The sequence below is a fragment of the Caretta caretta genome, chromosome 7 (genome assembly GCF_965140235.1).
Source record: "Caretta caretta isolate rCarCar2 chromosome 7, rCarCar1.hap1, whole genome shotgun sequence".
Lineage (NCBI taxonomy): Eukaryota > Metazoa > Chordata > Testudines > Cheloniidae > Caretta > Caretta caretta.
In genome coordinates this window covers 40,374,734-40,394,910 of record NC_134212.1, presented here as the reverse complement: position 1 = coordinate 40,394,910, position 20,177 = coordinate 40,374,734, and the positions used below count along the sequence as shown (strand labels likewise).

Here is a 20,177-nt window from a genome sequence, read left to right as displayed (position 1 = left end):
TCCAGCACAAATCCAGGTTTTCTCACCCTCCACCCCCCCACACAAATTCACTCTCCTGCTGGTGCTAGCCCATCCAAAGTGACAACTCTTTACATAATCAAGTCGGGCTATTTCCTGCATAGATCCAGGTTTTCTCACATCCCCCCCACCCCCATACACACACAAACTCACTCTCCTGCTGGTAATAGCTCATCTAAACTGACCACTCTCCAAGTTTAAATCCAAGTTAAACCAGAACATCTGGGGGGGGGGGTAGGAAAAAACAAGAGGAAACAGGCTACCTTGCATAATGACTTAGCCACTCCCAGTCTCTATTTAAGCCTAAATTAATAGTATCCAATTTGCAAATGAATTCCAATTCAGCAGTTTCTCGCTGGAGTCTGGATTTGAAGTTTTTTTGTTTTAAGATAGCGACCTTCATGTCTGTGATTGCGTGACCAGAGAGATTGAAGTGTTCTCCGACTGGTTTATGAATGTTATAATTCTTGACATCTGATTTGTGTCCATTTATTCTTTTACGTAGAGACTGTCCAGTTTGACCAATGTACATGGCAGAGGGGCATTGCTGGCACATGATGGCATATATCACATTGGTGGATGTGCAGGTGAACGAGCCTCTGATAGTGTGGCTGATGTTATTAGGCCCTGTGATGGTGTCCCCTGAATAGATATGTGGGCACAATTGGCAACGGGCTTTGTTGCAAGGATAAGTTCCTGGGTTAGTGGTTCTGTTGTGTGGTATGTGGTTGTTGGTGAGTATTTGCTTCAGGTTGCGGGGCTGTCTGTAGGCAAGGACTGGCCTGTCTCCCAAGACTTGTGAGAGTGTTGGGTCATCCTTTAAATAGTGATTAAGTGATTTTTAGAGGCCTCAGTTTTGGCGGGCTCAAATTGAGACACCTTACAGGGACGCAATATTCAGAAAGTGCTGAGCACCTACCCTCTGAAAACAACCCCTTTAAAGTGTGTCAGGCTGAGGGCCCAAAACTAGCTACTTTTGAAAATCCTTCCCTTAGTGCAGCAGTTATTTCACCAGTGGTGATGCTAGGCATAAGCACAGCAAAGCTGCTGAAGTGGCTCCCAATTTAATATTGCCCCCAAAATACTGTTCATCTGTTTTAATGTGGACTTGTTAGCAAGTGTATTAATATGTGTTGGGTTGGTATATCTCTTGGTTTGTGGAAACAATGCAATTAGTATTTTTAGGGTGTGGCTGAGGGATAAGGGGACATTCCTGCTTAGTGCCCCCAAGGGGCTAGCATCGCCTCTGCATTTCATGACCAGGGATTTTGTGTGCAATAAGAAATCACCTTCTAGCATGTGAATGTCTGGCCATGGAAATACAGAATAGGTATCATTAATTTAAAAAGATGCTAAAAAAAAAAAAAGCTTCAGAGCTAAAGAACAATTTAATTTTGAGGAATTGCTTTGATTTGTTGTTCAAATTGATAAATTTGAGATCTGGATTTTCTGTTTTGAAAAAAACTCAAAAAAGCAAAATTTGTAGGATTAAACTCACCTAATAATGCCAAATTCAGACTTAGAGTCAGAGATAGCAACTCTAGTGGTTCCAGTTGTGGTTTTCTCCCACATCATGTTTGAAATTGGTCCATAGGTCTCCAACTGACTACAATGAGCATGGACACGTGCAACCACAGCAAGATCAAGCCCAGGCTGTTGAGTCCTTTCAAATTTATTTTTCAATAATGCTTTTACTAAATTTTGAAAAGTTGTGAGAAAGGAAAGCTTGAGATCAGTTAGCTTGTAAATGCCTTTTGTTACATGTTTGTACAGTGCCTAACAGAGTGGGGTCCTGGTCTATGACTGTCCCTAGGTTCTGCCACAACCCAAATGATACATAAGGATAATTGCGATAGATGTGGAGGAAGAGTCCTTGCAGTAGCATGATGATACAGATGATTCTTTGTTTCATCCAAGGCTGGTCCAAGCAAATCTGGGGCTCTGGAATTGACCTGCAGTGAATTCCAGTCATAACCAGAATGTTGCGGGTGAGGTACAACTATGTGTCATAACACACCATTTCTCAAGGAACTAACCCATCTCCCATGTTATTCAGTGTATATTGCAGAGCAGGCTCCTTGGCTAGATCATTTTTAAACACGTGGCAGAGCAGCGTCAGTGTGCTGTGTAGCTCTTGCCCTTGGGGCACTGGAAATTCAGTGTCTGTTCTGGAGGAATGTTTGATTGATATTACCAGCTGGATGTGTCAGACCTACTTCCTCCTCAACCCTGGGAAAACAGTAGTCTAGCTGGAGGCATAGGGATTGTTGATATGAGGGCGCTCTGGATGAAGGCAATGAGCCAAGTTAAGAATGTTTAGTATCACTGTGGCCTATCCCTTTTCCGGGAAAAGGAATATGTCAAATATACTTTGGAGGCTTCCCCCCTCATTTGCACAACTTTTTTAGGTCTCTTATATATTATGTGAAACCCCACAATGGCAACAGAAGCCTCCTTGATCACAAGGCTATATTCCCTTTTAGTATGATTTTCTGCATGTTGATTCGTAGCATGAAATATGCCAGGAGGCAGCAGATGTTTGATCATTGCTTGGGCAATTGTTATCATGTTATACCCATCTTCCACTTGCCTACCTGTAAAATGGTGCATTGATTTTTAAGGTCACACTTCTGGGTTGTTGTTTTTGGGGTTTTTTTAGAGGAGGATTAGGAGACAAGGCTGGAAGTCATACTGAACCTAATGCAGCATGCACCACAGCTGTTCCTATGCAGTTGAGAACTGGATACTTTAAATGGGCCTTTAATCAGCACATAGATTTTGCTCTGGAGCCAGGGAGCACTGGCCTCATTTTCAGTTCCAGTGTGCTGATAAATTCAAAACCTTTCCTCTGTTCTTGCTCTTGACTTCATCCTTCCCTCTTCAACTGAAACACATCCTTCATCGAGTACTGCTTTGTTTGAGAGAGAAAGTGAGCTGGTAGTGACCCCTGTTTTGGTAGCCTAACACTCAGGGGTGAAAGTGGACCAGTACGGGGGAGGGCCACCGGGAAGGCACAAGGGACAGCAATGCAGCGCTTTAACGTCATTGCCACTTTTTCTCCCCACTGCCTCCCGGGCCACTGACTGGGGTGGGGGGTGAGGGCAGCTGCACCGGGTCCAGTGATTTAAAAGGGCCCGGGGCTTCTGGCTCCTGCTACAGTGGCAGTGGCCAGAGCCCCGGACCCTTTTAAATTGCTGCCGAAGCCCCAGGCTGACCCCCCCCAACCCTGCCCCTTCCACCCGAGGCCCCGCCCCTTTGGCCTCCATGCTGGTAAGAATTTAATATTACTTTCACCCCTGCTAACACTTCCCATTATGAAAGATTCTTGCAATTTTTTGAGAAGCTCTAACATCTCCTTTGTTTTCAGCAGGACTTTGAAATTCAGCAGGAAGAAAGCCCTGGCAAAGTTACTTTTCTTTGACCCATAAGACTCCATCCAGGTTTAGCTGAATTAAAGGCTTCGCTGAATTAAAAAATGGTTAAAAATGACCATTTCCCTTCTCTCTCTTGGGTTTCTGAGGAAAATTTGGATAGTGCACCAAAATACCTAAATAGGAGCATTCTAAGAAGCTAGGTCCATGCCTCCATCAAAGCAGCCGCAGCAGTAACAGCAGTATAACACTGAACCTGGAACACGTGCAAGCTGCAGAAGCAGCTGTTGCAACAGTGTGAGGGGTGGGATGGGTGAGAGCTTGGACAGGCTTTTGTCTTCACAACCAGAGCACATGACCCAGTACATGGCTCCAACATCTTGTCTCCTACCAAGGGTGGCAGTGGGAAGGGGGGGCAGAGGTACCACATGGGGAAGGAGCCTGTCTATTTTGGGGGGAAAAGAGAGAGAGCTGGGTCAGGCTTTCCCCAACCACCGCTTGGAGGCAGTGCATGACATAAGTGAGTCATCTCTCTGGGATAACGGCCTTCTCCTGCTGTCAGCTAATGTACTTAGTCCTTCAGTTAAAATTGTAGCAGTCCGAGCAATGGTGGTGAATGGTCAGGGTTCAAACCCTGCTCATGATGCAGAAGTCATTAGTTGTACAAAAAGTCTTTCTTTCTTTTTTTTTTTTACTTTTTTCCTTTAAAAATAGGAAATTTATATTAAAAATAAAACTGTTAAACATTATTTATTTGTCTGTACAACCTTAATTCACCCTGTTTGTTCATATGCATTATGATACAGTCCTTAATTACATGATCACAGGTTTCCCTCCCCCAAGACCTCTGCCTCATTCAGTACTGGGTTGGATGCACCAGGGAGCAGAGTGAAGGTTTTTAATGTAGATTTTTTTAAAAAAGGAATAACGTTATATAATGTAAAATATTTGGCTTTAGGGAAGCATATCCAAAGTTATCTGAGTGCACATATGTAACCCATGCAGGCTTGGTGTGGCACTCTGTCCCCCTCTAGATGGCACTTAGCCCAGCTAGCAATTGCTGAGTCTGCTCCAGCCTTAGCTAAGAGCCGTGTGACTTTTAGCTCATGCATTAGAGACTCATTCACTAAGCTCCAGAAGTCCCAGCTTCGATCTCAGCTGCCGACGACCAGGACCTGTCGGCATTACGCATAGACAGATAGTAGAAAAAATTAATAATGATACATTGAATCTAGTGTCTTTAACACAATGAGTACTTATGAAATGAGTACTTATGAACTTTAAATTAATTAATCTTCACGGTGCCACTGAGAGGTAGGTTAGTGAATGTCTCTAAGATTGCAGATAACATTGAGTGCAGATCCCCAAGGAAGCTTTGTTCAATAAATGCGTAGAAGTTTTAAGGCAGCAGATGAAAGGTATACAAAGAAGGAAAAATGAACTAGTCCATTCTTTCCCACTTGGCAGATTTAATGTGAATAAGGATTGGTCTCCCTGGGCCTGATACTCTTGTATCACTCCAGTTTTACATCACATATGCTGAGCTGCAGAACCCCATGTTGTTTCTGTGACCAGAATTGATGGAAGCTTAATAAAAGGGTGAAAAGGGACCTAAGTGGTTGAGAGTAATTATTCTGCAGTATGCCATTGGGCACATGGCTAATTACTTGCTAGAAGCAGTTTAGAGTTTGCTAAGCACTTTGGTATCTATGGATATGTAATTAATACAAAATGCCATTTTAAATCAACCTCAACTGCTGACTTCAGACCCTGACAGAGTCAGCCTTCACTGCTCTGGTAAATTCAGTTTCCTTTAGAAAAGTCTTTTAATTCCCCATAGATGCTCTCTTAATTTTAAAAGGAGATGAAATCCCTTAAAGGGATTCATGAAATGGATCACTTGTGCAGAAAGAAATTCTTGTTCCTACTCGTAACCTTTTTATTCACTGTATCACAGAGTGTTATGTTTTATTTACAGGGTAGGAGTGGGGGAGGGGGTTGGCAAACAGAGAATTGGCATGATTTGTGATTCCATTATTGTTTCCTACTAAAAATCAGAGCACATAAAAATGGCAGCTGCCTGCCCAAGACAAGAAAATAATTCTAAAGTTGGGGAGCTTGGTCCTTGGCTAAAGTAGTGCACTGAGATTCAGGAGACTTGGATTCTATTTGTGGCTGTGCCACGGATTTCCTGTGTGAACTGGAGCGAGCCACTCGCTTTCTTTCAGTTACCCATCTACAAATGTGGAAAACTAGACTGCCTTTCTCCCACCCTTTGTCTGAAATGACTATTTAGATTGGAAGCTGTTATGGGCAGAAGCTCTCTATTGCTATGTTTGTACAGTGCCTGACACAATGGGGCTTTGTCTCGGTTGGGGCCTCTTGGTGCTACTGTAATACATATAAGAATAACAGCAGCAGTGAGAAGTAGGAATCACATTGCACTTACTACTTCTAAGCCCTTCTTTCTCAGCATGGTGTATTCTCTGTAGGCAGTTGCCAGTTCTGTGTCCAATTAAAGCAGCCTTCCTTTGACCCAAATGCTGTATAATTATTTTGTTTGTAGTTTTGCTAATATTCTAGCATTTCACTATCACAATTTTTTGTAGACGCAGGGTGTTAGCCATATCCGATGGAATTGAACATATTGGGAATCTCCGCTGGGAATTGGCATTATGTCTCCTCGCTGCTTGGACTATCTGCTACTTTTGCATTTGGAAAGGAACAAAGTCAACTGGAAAGGTAAGATTGAAAATGCTCTGTGTCCTCTGGGGCACTACAGGACTTGTAGTCTCAGAATACATGTGAAAACTAAGGGTACTTAGCTTGAAGAGGAGGAAAATGAGAAGACTTTCCTACTCCAAAAAGGAAACCTGTAAATGTGTGGGGCTTAATTCTCTCTTACCCTGAGCTGTGTGATGTCATTTACACCTGTGCAAAGTGGGTGTAAAATGCTACCAAATCAGAACAGTAGTGTCACGGGGAGCTGGACCCATAAGGAGAGAGGGGTCTCAGTCTACCTGTGACAAATATAGGTGAGGAGAATGAAGGTCATGTGACCAGTGGGTCAGGTGACCCAATCAAGCCTGCAGTACATAAGGAAGCGACCTGGAGAGAGGAGATGCCACAGATGGTTGCTGCCAGATGTAAATATTGCAGAGAGTAAAACAGCTCCTGCTGGTCCCTGAGTCAGCAAGGTGAAGACACCAATGGGGAGGAGGCCTGAGGAGAAGGCAAAGAAGGCCAAACTCCAGGCTCGGAAGTGCTGGGAGAATAGGAAGATGGATCTCAGAGTGGAGGGGCTCTGCCCAGCATGAGACTGAGATTATGTTATGTTAATAGACCAAACCCCAAGAAAGGGGGTGTTATTGGACACACGCCTTTGTGGAAGTTACTGAGGAGTGTGAGTGAAGAGGAAATGGAGGCAGAGTACCATAGAGCCACCCTAGGCCAGGATGGGGCACTCAGGAGGTGACCGACCCTGTTTCAGGGAGCATTTTATATCCACCTTGCACTGGTGTAAATGTCTATACAAGATGCAGGCAATGGAGAATGAGGCCCCTTGCATTTTGCCAGTTCTGTTTTGGGTGAGAAAGTGCAAGCTATGTTTTCTCCTGAACACACCATATCGGACTATATAGACCTTTGCTGTGTTAAATTTACAGATGAGACCAATGCCAAATTCTGAACCTCAGTTGCAAGGCTTGGGTGAATTTTAACAGGGAGATGGGCACACAGCATCCAAGACGTGAATTTGGTCTTAAATTGGAAGGTGTTGCAAGCATCAGTGATGACAGGGAAATAAAACAAAGACACCAACAGAATTTAGAAACATAGGCAGCATATAACAAAATTGAATTCATCTGGAAAAGTGAAAACTAACACCTCTGGAAATAACAATGCCCAAGAGAGATATCAAGTGGGAGGAAGAAATGTTGAAAGCAGTCTTACTGGAAAAGACCGAAGGGTGATGATGGGTAACCAATTAGATGAGAACTTGCAATACCATATTGTGCCTTATAAGCCAGAACAAGTCTCTGCTAAATATGCAACAGAGACATCGCTTCACAGACTAGGGAAGCCATCTGGCACTGGTGAGGTTGCACATGGAATAGTGCATGGAGTACTTCAGTAACAGAAAGATATTGAGGAACAGGAGAGGATTCATAGAAAGAAGACAAAACTATAAAGGGTCTGGAAGGCCTGGTTTTAGAGAGAAGATGATAAGAACTAAAAGTGTGGAGAGGTGGTGGTGGGGGTGGGATGGCGGAGGGAGGAATGAAGCAATAAATGTCCACGTGTATTTGAAGCATGTACACCAAGAGGTACAGGAATGGTTTAGGGGGCCACAATGAATGGGATGAAATTGAGCAAAGGTGAGTTTGTTGACTGTCAGGAAAAATGTCCTGATAATCAGATCTATTAGGTTGCAGAGCAATCAGTCCATAGGGAGGGGGTGAAAGCCCTATCAATGGGGAGTTATTTTGTGTGACTATGCAAAAAAAACTTCTGATTATACTATAGGGAACAGGCATGGACTGGCAGGCAGACGGCTTGGGTGACCTCAGACAGCAGGTCTTTTACATCTCTGCTTTCTATTGTTTTTCATACATGTACTAGGGCATGTTCCTTTAGCTTCCTCTATTTCTCCAGAAATGGATCTCTGACTTAACCTGTGAAAATGATTAGTCTAGCTGATAGACAAGAAAGCTGTTTTAATACCATGGCGCATACCAGAGCGCAGTTACAAAGGAAGAAGAGATGCTAATATGCAGAAGGAAGGAATTGTTTTATTTAGGTGACATTTTGATAAGCGTGTTCAGCATGAGGGTGGCTGTGGGAGGGCCATTTTGATGACAGCCCGATGGAAAGTCATTTCTATTCAGTTGAAATGTTTTGGTAACCTGTTAATTAAGCAAATAGCCAAGCCATTACAAAGATATTGAGTGTGGGGGGAAAGGGGGGTTTGATGGGAATTGAGCATCCAAATCCCCTATATGGCTTTAGAAATCTCAGCCTGAAACCAAAAAAAGTTGAAGCTGGAATTCTCTGGGAATTAGGAGGCAAAGGCTCATTACAGACTCATAACACTTCGGTTATGTACAGCATTTTTGTGCTCAAATAGTTAACAAACAACTAGGCAGCTGCATATGTAGACACATATGAAAATTTAATGAATAATATCAAAAGACCAGCTCTTGCTTTATGGTAAAACAGTGTCTTTTGTTGCTCTGTTATGATAACAATGGACTGTGTTTTGGGGACTCTTTCCATATATGCAGCAGCAGGTTAAAACTATAATTTCCTCAGGAGCGCTAGGTTTGGGGGCATATCTACTGTCAGGCTGATACATCGCTGCCACAGGCAGGTATTTCCTGGTGGCTGTAGGGTGGGTTCAGATCCTCTGTACCCGAGTGCATTTGCTGTAGTTTGTGGTGCTCACTGCTACCTGTGAAATGGGCAGTAAGGCACTGTAGGAGACTGCCAATGTAGGAGCCTATACGGGCAGAATGTCTGTGGGATGTAGCTCACATTCAGCACTGCCCCTTTCCCTCCATTGCTGCTGCTCTTACTCGGAATGGAAGTATTTCACCTCACGAGTTTTCAGTATCATACCTTAGTTCTGATTAATAATTAGGCCCTTCACCGGAGACTCTTTTCCAGTGTCTTCTCTAGGCAAGTGATGCATTTTTGTTCTGTAAGAGGAACTACCCTTTCTGGGGTGGCTGAAGGATTTCAGCCCTCTGAGAATGATTGTTCTTTCTTCTGACAGAGGATTGTGGGAATGCATGTCTTCTCACTGCCTCCACTGACTGGTTGGCCAAGTTGGTACACCACAATACTGTGTTGCTGTCAGCACTTCATTATGATTAGGGATGACAGAGTGGTTTCTGGGTATGCTGCAGTTTTTATTCCTATTATAATGGTATTTTAAGTTTCTTTCAAAGATCTTCCATTTTTAGTCATTGACATGGGCTTACACATAGCCCTGGTCTACACTAGGACTTTAGGTCGAATTTAGCAGCGTTAAATCGATGTAAACCTGCACCCGTCCACACAATGAAGGCCTTTATTTCGACTTAAAGGGCTCTTAAAATCGATTTCCTTACTCCACCCCTGACAAGTGGATTAGCGCTTAAATCGACGTTGCCGGCTCGAATTTGGGGTACTGTGGACACAATTCGATGGTATTGGCCTCTGGGAGCTATCCCAGAGTGCTCCATTATGACCGCTCTGGATAGCACTCTCAACTCAGATGCACTGGCCAGGTAGACAGGAAAAGAACCGCGAACTTTTGAATCTCATTTCCTGTTTGGCCAGCGTGGCAAGCTGCAGGTGACCATGCAGAGCTCATCAGCACAGGTGACCATGATGGAGTCCCAGAATCACAAAAGAGCTCCAGCATGGACCGAACGGGAGGTACGGGATCTGATCGCTGTTTGGGGAGAGGAATCCGTGCTATCAGAACTCCGTTCCAGTTTTCGAAATGCCAAAACCTTTGTGAAAATCTCCCAGGGCATGAAGGACACAGGCCATAACAGGGACCCGAAGCAGTGCCGCGTGAAACTGAAGGAGCTGAGGCAAGCCTACCAGAAAACCAGAGAGGCGAACAGACGCTCTGGGTCAGAGCCCCAAACATGCCGCTTCTATGATGAGCTGCATGCCATTTTAGGGGGTTCAGCCACCACTACCCCAGTCGTGTTGTTTGACTCCTTCAATGGAGATGGAGGCAATACGGAAGCAGGTTTTGGGGACGAAGAAGATGATGAGGAGGAGGAGGTTGTAGATAGCTCACAGCAAGCAAGCGGAGAAACCGGTTTTCCCGACAGCCAGGAACTGTTTCTCACCCTAGACCTGGAGCCAGTAACCCGCGAACCCACCCAAGGCTGCCTCCTGGACCCAGCAGGCGGAGAAGGGACCTCTGGTGAGTGTACCTTTTAAAATACTATACATGGTTTAAAAGCAAGCATGTGAAAGGATTACTTTGCCCTGGCATTTGCGGTTCTCCTAGATGTAGTCCTAAAGCCTTTGCAAAAGGTTTCTGGGGAGGGCAGCCTTATTGCGTCCTTCATGGTAGGACACTTTACCACTCCAGGCCAGTAACACGTACTCGGGAATCATTGTAGAACAAAGCATTGCAGTGTATGTTTGCTGGCATTCAAACAACATCCGTTCTTTATCTCTCTGTGTTATCCTCAGGAGAGTGAGATATAATTCATGGTCACCTGGTTAAAATAGAGTGCTTTTCTTCAGCGGACACTCAGAGGAGCCCATTCCTGCTGGGCTGTTTGCCTGTGGCTAAACAGAAATATTCCCCGCTGTTAGCCACAGGGAGGGGGGAAGGTTGAGGGGGTAGTCACGCGGTGGGAGGAGGCAAAATGCGACCTTGTAACGAAAGCACATGTGCTATGTATGTAATGTTAACAGCAAGGTTTACCCTGAAAGAGTGTAGCCACTGTTTTATAAAATGTGTCTTTTTAAATACCGCTGACCCTTTTTTTTTCTCCACCAGCTGCATGTGTTTCAATGATCACAGGATCTTCTCCTTCCCAGAGGCTAGTGAAGCTTAGAAAGGAAAAAAAAACGCACTCGCGATGAAATGTTCTCCGAGCTCATGCTGTCCTCCCACACTGACAGAGCACAGACGAATGCATGGAGGCAAATAATGTCAGAGTGCAGGAAAGCACAAAATGACCGGGAGGAGAGGTGGCGGGCTGAAGAGAGTAAGTGGCGGGCTGAAGAGAGTAAGTGGCGGGCTGAAGACAGGGCTGAAGCTCAAATGTGGCGGCAGCGTGATGAGAGGAGGCAGGATTCAATGCTGAGGCTGCTGCAGGACCAAACCAGTATGCTCCAGTGTATGGTTGAGCTGCAGTAAAGGCAGCTGGAGCACAGACTGCCACTGCAGCCCCTCTGTAACCAACCGCCCTCCTCCCCAAGTTCCATAGCCTCCACACCCAGACGCCCAAGAACGCGGTGGGGGGGCCTCCGGCCAACCAGCCACTCCACCACAGAGGATTGCCCAAAAAAAAGAAGGCTGGCATTCAATAAATTTTAAAGTTGTAAACTTTTAAAGTGCTGTGCTTAAAGTGCTGTGTGGCATTTTCCTTCCCTCCTCCACCACCCCTCCTGGGCTACCTTGGTAGTCATCCCCCTATTTGTGTGATGAATGAATAAAGAATGCATGAATGTGAAGCAACAATGACTTTATTGCCTCTGCAAGCGGTGATTGAAGGGAGGAGGGGCGGGTGGTTAGCTTACAGGGAAGTAGAGTGAACCAAGGGGCGGGGGGTTTCATCAAGGAGAAACAAACAGAACTTTCACACCGTAGCCTGGCCAGTCATGAAACTGGTTTTCAAAGCTTCTCTGATGCGTACCGCGCCCTCCTGTGCTCTTCTAACCGCCCTGGTGTCTGGCTGCGCGTAACCAGCAGCCAGGCGATTTGCCTCAACCTCCCACCCCGCCATAAACGTCTCCCCCTTACTCTCACAGATATTGTGGAGCACACAGCAAGCAGTAATAACAGTGGGAATATTGGTTTCGCTGAGGTCTAAGCGAGTCAGTAAACTGCGCCAGCGCGCCTTTAAACGTCCAAATGCACATTTTACCACCATTCTGCACTTGCTCAGCCTGTAGTTGAACAGCTCCTGACTACTGTCCAGGCTGCCTGTGTACGGCTTCATGAGCCATGGCATTAAGGGGTAGGCTGGGTACCCAAGGATACATATAGGCATTTCAACATCCCCAACAGTTATTTTCTGGTCTGGGAATAAAGTCCCTTCCTGCAGCTTTTGAAACAGACCAGAGTTCCTGAAGATGCGAGCATCATGCACCTTTCCCGGCCATCCCACGTTGATGTTGGTGAAACGTTCCTTGTGATCCACCAGAGCTTGCAGCACTATCGAAAAGTACCCCTTGCGGTTTATGTACTCGGCGGCTTGGTGCTCCGGTGCCAAGATAGGGATATGGGTTCCGTCTATAGCCCCACCACAGTTAGGGAATCCCATTGCAGCAAAGCATCCACTATGACCTGCACATTTCCCAGGGTCACTACCCTTGATATCAGCAGATCTTTGATTGCGTGGGCTACTTGCATCACAGCAGCCCCCAGAGTAGATTTGCCCACTCCAAATTGATTCCCAACTGACCGGTAGCTGTCTGGCGTTGCAAGCTTCCACAGGGCTATCGCCACTCGCTTCTCAACTGTGAGGGCTGTTCTCATCTTGGTATTCATGCGCCTCAGGGCAGGGGAAAGCAAGTCACAAAGTTCCATGAAAGTGCCCTTACGCATGCGAAAGTTTCGCAGCCACTGGGAATCGTCCCAGACCTGCAACACTATGCGGTCCCACCAGTCTGTGCTTGTTTCCCGAGCCCAGAATCGGCGTTCCACAGCATGAACCTGCCCCATTAGCACCATGATGCATGCATTGGCAGGGCCCATGCTTTCAGAGAAATCTGTGTCCATGTCCTGATCACTCATGTGACCGCGCTGACGTCGCCTCCTCGCCCGGTATCGCTTTGCCAGGTTCTGGTGCTGCATATACTGCTGGATAATGCGTGTGGTGTTTAATGTGCTCCTAATTGCCAAAGTGAGCTGAGCGGCCTCCATGCTTGCCTTGGTATGGCGTCCGCACAGAAAAAAGGCACGGAACGATTGTCTGCCGTTGCTCTGATGGAGGGAGGGGCGACTGACGACACGGCTTACAGGGTTGGCTTCAGGGAGCTAAAATCAACAAAGGGGGTGCCTGTACATCAAGGAGTATTTCAGGCAGGACTTCACGGAGGGTTCCAATAAGAAATGGTGCACCTAAGTTATTGTTCTTATTGGAACAAGGAGGTTAGCCTGGCCTCTGACTGATACATGCCTAGATTTACCTCGCTGCACCTTCTCTGTTAGTGACTGCAGTGTGACCTAGAGGAATGAGTCCCCTAGACAGGGGAGGAGGCAAATGAGTACAAAACAAATCTGGTCTATTTCTTGTTTTGACCCACTCCATCTATCTTTTACATCTTTGGCTGGCAGCAGACGGTGCAGAAGGACTGCATGCCATCCACTTCTCATGGCTGCTCGGCAGAAGATGGTACAGTACGACTGCTAGCCATCCCCATCTCTTGCCTGCCTGGCAGAAGATGGTACAATACGACTGCTAGCAATCCTCATCTCTTGCCTGCCTGGCAGAAGATGGTACAGTACGACTGCTAGCAGTCCGTATCGCCTGCCCGCTCACCATAAGACGGTTCAATAGGACTGACTGCAGGACTAAAGAGAATGACCTGGTCAAGTCACTCCAAATTTAGTCCCTGCGCCCATGTCTGCCCAGGCGCTCCCAGCCGACATGGCCAGGAGCACCTCGGACACGACGAGGACGACTACCAATCGTATTGCACCGTCTGCTGCCAGAAGGCAATGGGTTGCTGCTACTGTGCAGCAAAGCCGTACCGCGTCTGCCAGCACCCAGGAGACATAGGGTGACGGTTACCTGAGCGGGCTCCATGCTTGCCGTGGTATGGCGTCTGCACAGGTAACTCAGGGAAAAAAGGCGCGAAATGATTGTCTGCCCTTGCTTTCACGGAGGGCGGGAGGGAACGGGGGCCTGACGATACGTACCCAGAACCACCCGCGACAATGTTTTAGCCCCATCAGAGTGCTCCACTGTGACTGCTCTGGACAGCACTCTCAGATGCCCGATTGTTTGCCGTTGCTCTGACGCCGGGAGGGGCGCTTACAGGGTTGGCTTCAGGGAGCTAAAATCAACAAAGGGGGTGGCTTTACATCTAGGAGTATTTCAGGCAGGACTTCACGGAGGGTTCCAATAAGAAATGGTGCACCTAAGTTATTGTCCTTATTGGAACAAGAAGGTTAGCCTGGCCTCTGGTTGATACATGGCTAGATTTACCTCGCTGCACCTTCTCTGTGAGTGACTGCAGTGTGATCTAGAAGAATGAGTCCCCTAGACAGGGGAGGGGAGGAAGAATATGAGTACAAAACAAATCTGGTCTATTTCTTGTTTTGATCCACTCCATCTATCTTTTACATCTTCAGCTGGCAGCAGACGGTGCAGAAGGACTGCATGCCATCCACATCTCATGGCTGCTCGGCAGAAGATGGTACAGTATGACTGCTAGCAGTCCGTATCGCCTGCCCGCTCACCATAAGACGGTTCAATAGGACTGACTGCAGGCAGGACTAAAGAGAATGACCTGGTCAAGTCACTCCAAATTTAGTCCCTGCACCCATGTCTGCCCAGGCGCTCCCAGCCGACGTGGCCAGGAGCACCTCGGACATGACGATGACGGCTACCAGTCGTACTGTACAGTCTGCTGCCACAAGGCAAGGGGTTGCTGCTACTGTGCAGCAAAGCCGTACCGCGTCTGCCAGCACCCAGGAGACATAGGGTGACGGTTACCTGAGCGGGCTCCATGCTTGCAGTGGTATGGCGTCTGCACAGGTAACTCAGGAAAAAAGGCGCGAAATGATTGTCTGCCCTTGCTTTCACGGAGGGAGGGAGGGAACGGGGGCCTGACGATATGTACCCAGAACCACCCGCGACAATGTTTTAGCCCCATCAGGCATTGGGATCTCAACCCAGAATTCCAATGGGCAGCGGAGACTGCGGGAACTGTGGGATAGCTACCCACAGTGCAACGCTCCGGAAGTCGACTCTAGCCTCGGTACTGTGGAAGCGCTCCGCCGAGTTAATGCACTTAATGCACTTAGAGCATTTTCTGTGGGGACACACACACTCGAATATATAAAACCGATTTCTAAAAAACCGACTTCTATAAATTCGACCTTATTCCATAGTGTAGACATACCCATAGTGTGTGCTCATTTTTATCTATATGTGCTGGGAAAATTTAGGACACTTCCAAGTTCTGTCACTAATAACAGTCATCTCTAAAGCAAAACAAGACTTGTGTTTTTTTTAAAAGTACATCTTAGGTATAGCTTCAGAATGTACAATTCTTTCATACTGCCATTCCCGCCCCCAAATAAAACACCAGTTGCTTCCCTACCACCATATTTACTAAATATTAGATAACTACATTATGGGCCTGAGTCTCAGCTGGTGTAGATCAGTGTAGCTTCCCTGACAGCAGAGCTGGCTGGGAATTGGAATTTCCATTCTGTGGTAAAATGCCAACATTTTGGGGTGGGGGGGAAAGATCTTTCTGAATTAGAACGACAAAAATGCTGAAATTTCAAAATTTCCCACAAGATAAAAATTCAAAAAAAATTCAGTTTGGGACCATTGAAACTTTTTGATGTTTATATTATATTAATATATTTAATATTTATGAATTAGATCTGGTTGGAACATTTTTGATGAAATATGCTGCTTCATCAGAGTTGAAATGTCTCAGGGAGATGTATCAGTTTCAACCAAGTTTTCAACAGAAGGATTTTTGAGGTTCAGGATGGACTCTCTGGCTGTGGAGCGAAAGGGAGAAGGGGTGAGAGGGTGAAAACCTACCTTTTGGATCCAAAAAGTCATGTTTTTACATAATTCTGTTTCATGAAAATGTTCAAAAGGTTTTGGTTGTGTTCCACATGGAATGAAAACCAATTCTGAAACCTTGAAAGTTGTCACAAAAAGGAATTGTCATCTTCCGGACAGCTGTAATATAAAGATATTAAAATATTTATGTTAATATTGCATTATAAAAGTCAAAATGATAAAGTTGAAATGAAACATTTTCAACTTTCTTGAAGCTAAACATCTTGACTTTTTTCCACTCAAAATTTCATTAAAATAGCAACATTCCCACACATTTCTATTTTGATGAAACTACAGTTTTAATGGGAAAACTTGTTCAAAACTTTTCAACCAGCTAAAATTGACATCAATGGAGCTATGTCTCTTTACTCTCACTGAGGATCTGGCTCATTGATAATTTACCTTTAGATCAGCTTGCTGTTATTTGACTACTTGCTTACATACTTTACAGACTAATAATGCAGTGAATGGAGCAAGATCAAAAGGAGCTAAAGGTGGCAATATAACGAGACACAGAAACATAGGAATTGCCACACTGGGTCAAATCTGAGATCCATCTAGTCCAGTAATCTCCATTCAACAGTGTCTACCACCAGATGTTTCTGATGAAAATGTAAGAACCGGCAGTAGGCAAATGTGGGGTAATCTGCCTTCCAAATTAGGTTTTACTCTGGTCTCTAGTAGTTAGAGATTGGAGTAGCATTTTTTCCAAAATGTTTGTTTTCATTAATGATGATAATCCTGGATATTCTTGTTATCCCTATAAATTCCTTTTTGAATCTTGCTAAGTTCTTGGCCTCAATGGCTTCCTGTGGCAGTGATTTCCACAGTCTAGTTACATGTTATGAGAAAAAAATATCCACTTTAATCAGTTTTGAGTTTCCCATCTTTTCATTTAATTGGACGTTTCCTTGCTCTTGTTCTATGAGGGAAGGAGATCCGAAGCTTCAAATCTATCTTCTTTACAGCATTCAATATTTTATGTACTTTTGTCATGTCTCTGTTGTTTGTCTCCTTTCTGGTCCTAATTATCCTAAATAAGTTTCGTCATCTGCAAATTTTGCTATGTAGAGAGATGTGAACAAACCACGTTTCTCACTTGAGTCCTAACTTAATCTCTTCGGGCTGGTCTAAACTAGGCAGTTACATTGGTAAAGGTACATCTCACAGAGGTGTGAAAAATCCACACCCCTGAGAGACGTAACTATACTGACCTAACCCCTGGTGTAGACAGCACTAAATCGATGGCAGAATTCTTCTGTCAACCTAGCTTTTGACTCTCGGGGAGATGGATTATGTACAGTGATCAGAGAGCCCATTGATGTAAGTAGTGTCTACACTGAAGCACTACAGCTGTGCTGCTGTGGCATTTTAAGTGTAGACATACCATTTGTGAGAGCAAGGCTGTATCCTTCCTGCTTTCAGCAAGGAGTTGATTATTAGAATAATGCTTCCTATTCCTAACATACAGGATTCTGTGAATGGAGCTGGAGAAACTTCAAGGAACCTTACCATTAATAAGACATATTACTAATAATATATTGCATTGCTAGAGTGCTTATTCATCATACAGCATCGCTGAGATACACCCATTCAGGGCTGGGGAAGCAATAGTCAGCTAGTGTGCAGTCTGCTGCATAACCACGCGGGAAGTGAGAAGATTTGGGCGAAGACATTTGGACATACCCATCGTCTTCTAAAATATGCCACTGTTTTTAATGCCCTATAAAGAGCCCCTCTTCTCTAGGCTGTATGTGAGCTTGTAATGAGAAAGGGCTGAAGCAGTGCTGCAAAAATTAATCTGGTTCCAGGCATTCGTGGTGTTTCAAGCCTGAACTGTAGAGCACTGAGATACCCCTCCAGCTTTGCATTCTTATGTATAATACCCTGTCCTAATATTTGAAAAGCAATAACAAACCAGGAGGAAAAGGACTATTTAAAAGTGAATCTAGTACAACAAGGAGCAGTAGGCTTGGATAAAAGGACTCTGTTTAGATGGTGAGGATTAGACACAATTTAGCTCTTCAAGTAATTAATGCAATAAGCATCCCTCAGTCACATGCAAGATCAATTTATGGGATATTGTAGAATCTTTCCTGTATGCTGCAAGGAGCCAAGATAGATGAGCCATTTCATCTCTAGCAACTAGTCCTTGGAATACTTCTGATGAAACCTGATGGCCTGATCCAAAGTCCATTGAAGGCTCCCATTGATATCAATGACCTTCAGATCAGGCTCATAAGGCAGTACTGTAGCTAGTTATCCCAGAAGACAAGGCTTTGAAGATGGAGGATCTTTGTTACAGATATTAATTCCGTATCAATTTGCTTGTTGCTGGGTTGGCTAATGGCTCAGTGTTTGCTTTTGGTTTATGATTGATCATTTTAATTACTGGACTCACCAATGAAAAGGCAATAAATCACGTGATCAGATAAATACTAAATTGCTAAAAGCAAACAACCAACATGCCCCTGCTCTCTACAAAGCAGTAAATAAATGCATTAAAATCTCGTATTCATGCCAATTTGCTCTCTTGATGTGCTTCATAGAGCAAATTGGGATATGATTGACACAGTCCATTATGATATGTCTTAATGGTACTTGTCTGGAGAAATCTTGATGGTGGGTGAAAAACTGCTTTTGGGCAGAGAAACCTTTTTTAATGAGTTTTAAAACAACAAAAAACCATGATATCTGTCTGCAAAATTATGGGTTGTATTTTTGCCACGTATGATTTAACCAAGAGTCAGAATTTCCCAATGTTAAGTGTTAAATTAAAAATGTATTATTGTGCAACACTGAAATCTGAGGGTGAGTTAATGCTCTGAGTATCACAATACTCACATAACCACCGGGATTATGACCCATGAGTTTGGATGGATTCAATGATTCAAATAAAATAAAATACCACCTCTCCCATTCCTTTGTCCAAAATTTGAGTCAAACCCAAATGGAAAGCTATCCTTATTTGGTTTGCAGTTCCCCTGTACCTCTAGGTTCTGACCAGGACTGGAACTGGCAAAGTACAGCACTTTGTGAAAACCTCTTATGGAATTTCAGGGACCAGCTTGAAGGTACAGAAATCTCTCAAAAGAGCTAGTTCCTATGAGTTCATCAGCCCTATTTTAGATATTGGAGTGGTTTGAATAACCATCTGAACATTTAGCTGCTTATCCAGACTGTACTTAACCTGAGAACCTTTTGAGGTTCTCCCACCGCTTGTTTTGAGTTACCTGACGTTAAACACTACCTTAATCCATGTAGTGGTGTGATCATCCGCCATAACAAATAGAAGCAAGAGGTGGTAGATTACAAAACTCAGCGGGTCTGACTCTGAGGGACTAAACTAAATAAAAACAGAAATGTTATGCTATCCCAAGAAAGGGCAGGGAAAACCACCTCTTCAGCAGACAGCAAATGTCTACAAGAAAAACTTTCATCATCAACACTGGTGAAACATAATGCTTCCTGTGAGATTCTCTGGTGTTACTGTATACAATTGATGCACTCAGATACTTAGTGATGGGAGCCAGCTAACAACTGGATAAATAAGATCTTCACATTACCATAGAATGTGTGAGTGGATTGATTAAGAAATTCCCATGAGTCAAAACATGGAATAATAGAATAAATAATTATTACATAAATATCTTCTCATTAAATATTAATAACACATTTTCCCTAATTATCATTACCTTCCTGTTTTGCATTACAGTTCTAAAAAGGATCCTGCTTGGTTAACATAATTGTTTGCAACTCATTTTAATAAGATCCCTTAGAGGCTTACTCTGCAGTGCACTTACCACACAAAAACTTAAGGACAGGAGAACTGCTGAATTGTTTATTTTTGACCTTTATTAGTCATTCTTGTATTCTACTTCCTACCATGGTGTCATAAATATAAAGGGAAGGGTAAACCCCTTTGAAATCCCTCCTGGCCAGGGGAAAGCTCCTCTCACCTGTAAAGGGTTAAGAAGCTAAAGGTAACCTCGCTGGCACCTGACCAAAATGACCAATGAGGAGACAAGATACTTTCAAAAGCTGGGAGGAGGGAGACAAACAAAGGTTTTGTGTCTCTCTGTATGCTGCTCTTGCCAGGGACAGAACAGGAATGGAGTCTTAGAACTTTTAGTAAGTAATCTAGCTAGGTATGTGTTAGATTATGATTCCTTTAAATGGCTGAGAAAAGCATTGTGCTGAATAGAATAACTATTTCTGTCTGTGCATCTTTTTTGTAACTTAAGGTTTTGCCTAGAGGGGTTCTCTATGTTTTTGAATCTAATTACCCTGT

General features: G+C 44.4%; 2 protein-coding genes across 3 annotated transcripts in view; both read left to right on the top strand.

Moving 5' to 3' along the window:
• The window catches only part of SLC6A11 (solute carrier family 6 member 11), a 286,531-nt gene that overhangs the window by 125,457 nt on the left and 140,897 nt on the right, over nt 1-20,177 (top strand). For both annotated transcript variants that reach the window (XM_048858227.2, XM_048858228.2), the window contains exon 6: nt 5,999-6,131. In XM_048858227.2, coding sequence (XP_048714184.1) covers nt 5,999-6,131 — 133 coding nt within the window. The remainder of the gene's footprint in view (nt 1-5,998; nt 6,132-20,177) is intronic.
• Nucleotides 9,298-11,566, top strand: LOC125640098 (myb/SANT-like DNA-binding domain-containing protein 7). The gene is made up of 2 exons (XM_048858237.2): nt 9,298-10,314; nt 10,903-11,566. Exons 1-2 carry the CDS (start codon nt 9,732-9,734, stop codon nt 10,986-10,988), a joined length of 669 nt encoding a protein of 222 aa, XP_048714194.2. The 5' UTR covers nt 9,298-9,731; the 3' UTR covers nt 10,989-11,566.

Coding starts and splice junctions, on each gene's coding strand:
- LOC125640098 (XM_048858237.2), top strand. CDS start 9,732: ATGCAGAGCTCATCAGCACAGGTGACCATGATGGAGTCCCAGAATCAC. Junction 10,315..10,902: donor AGGCGGAGAAGGGACCTCTG/GTGAGTGTACCT, acceptor TTTCTCCACCAG/CTGCATGTGTTTCAATGATC.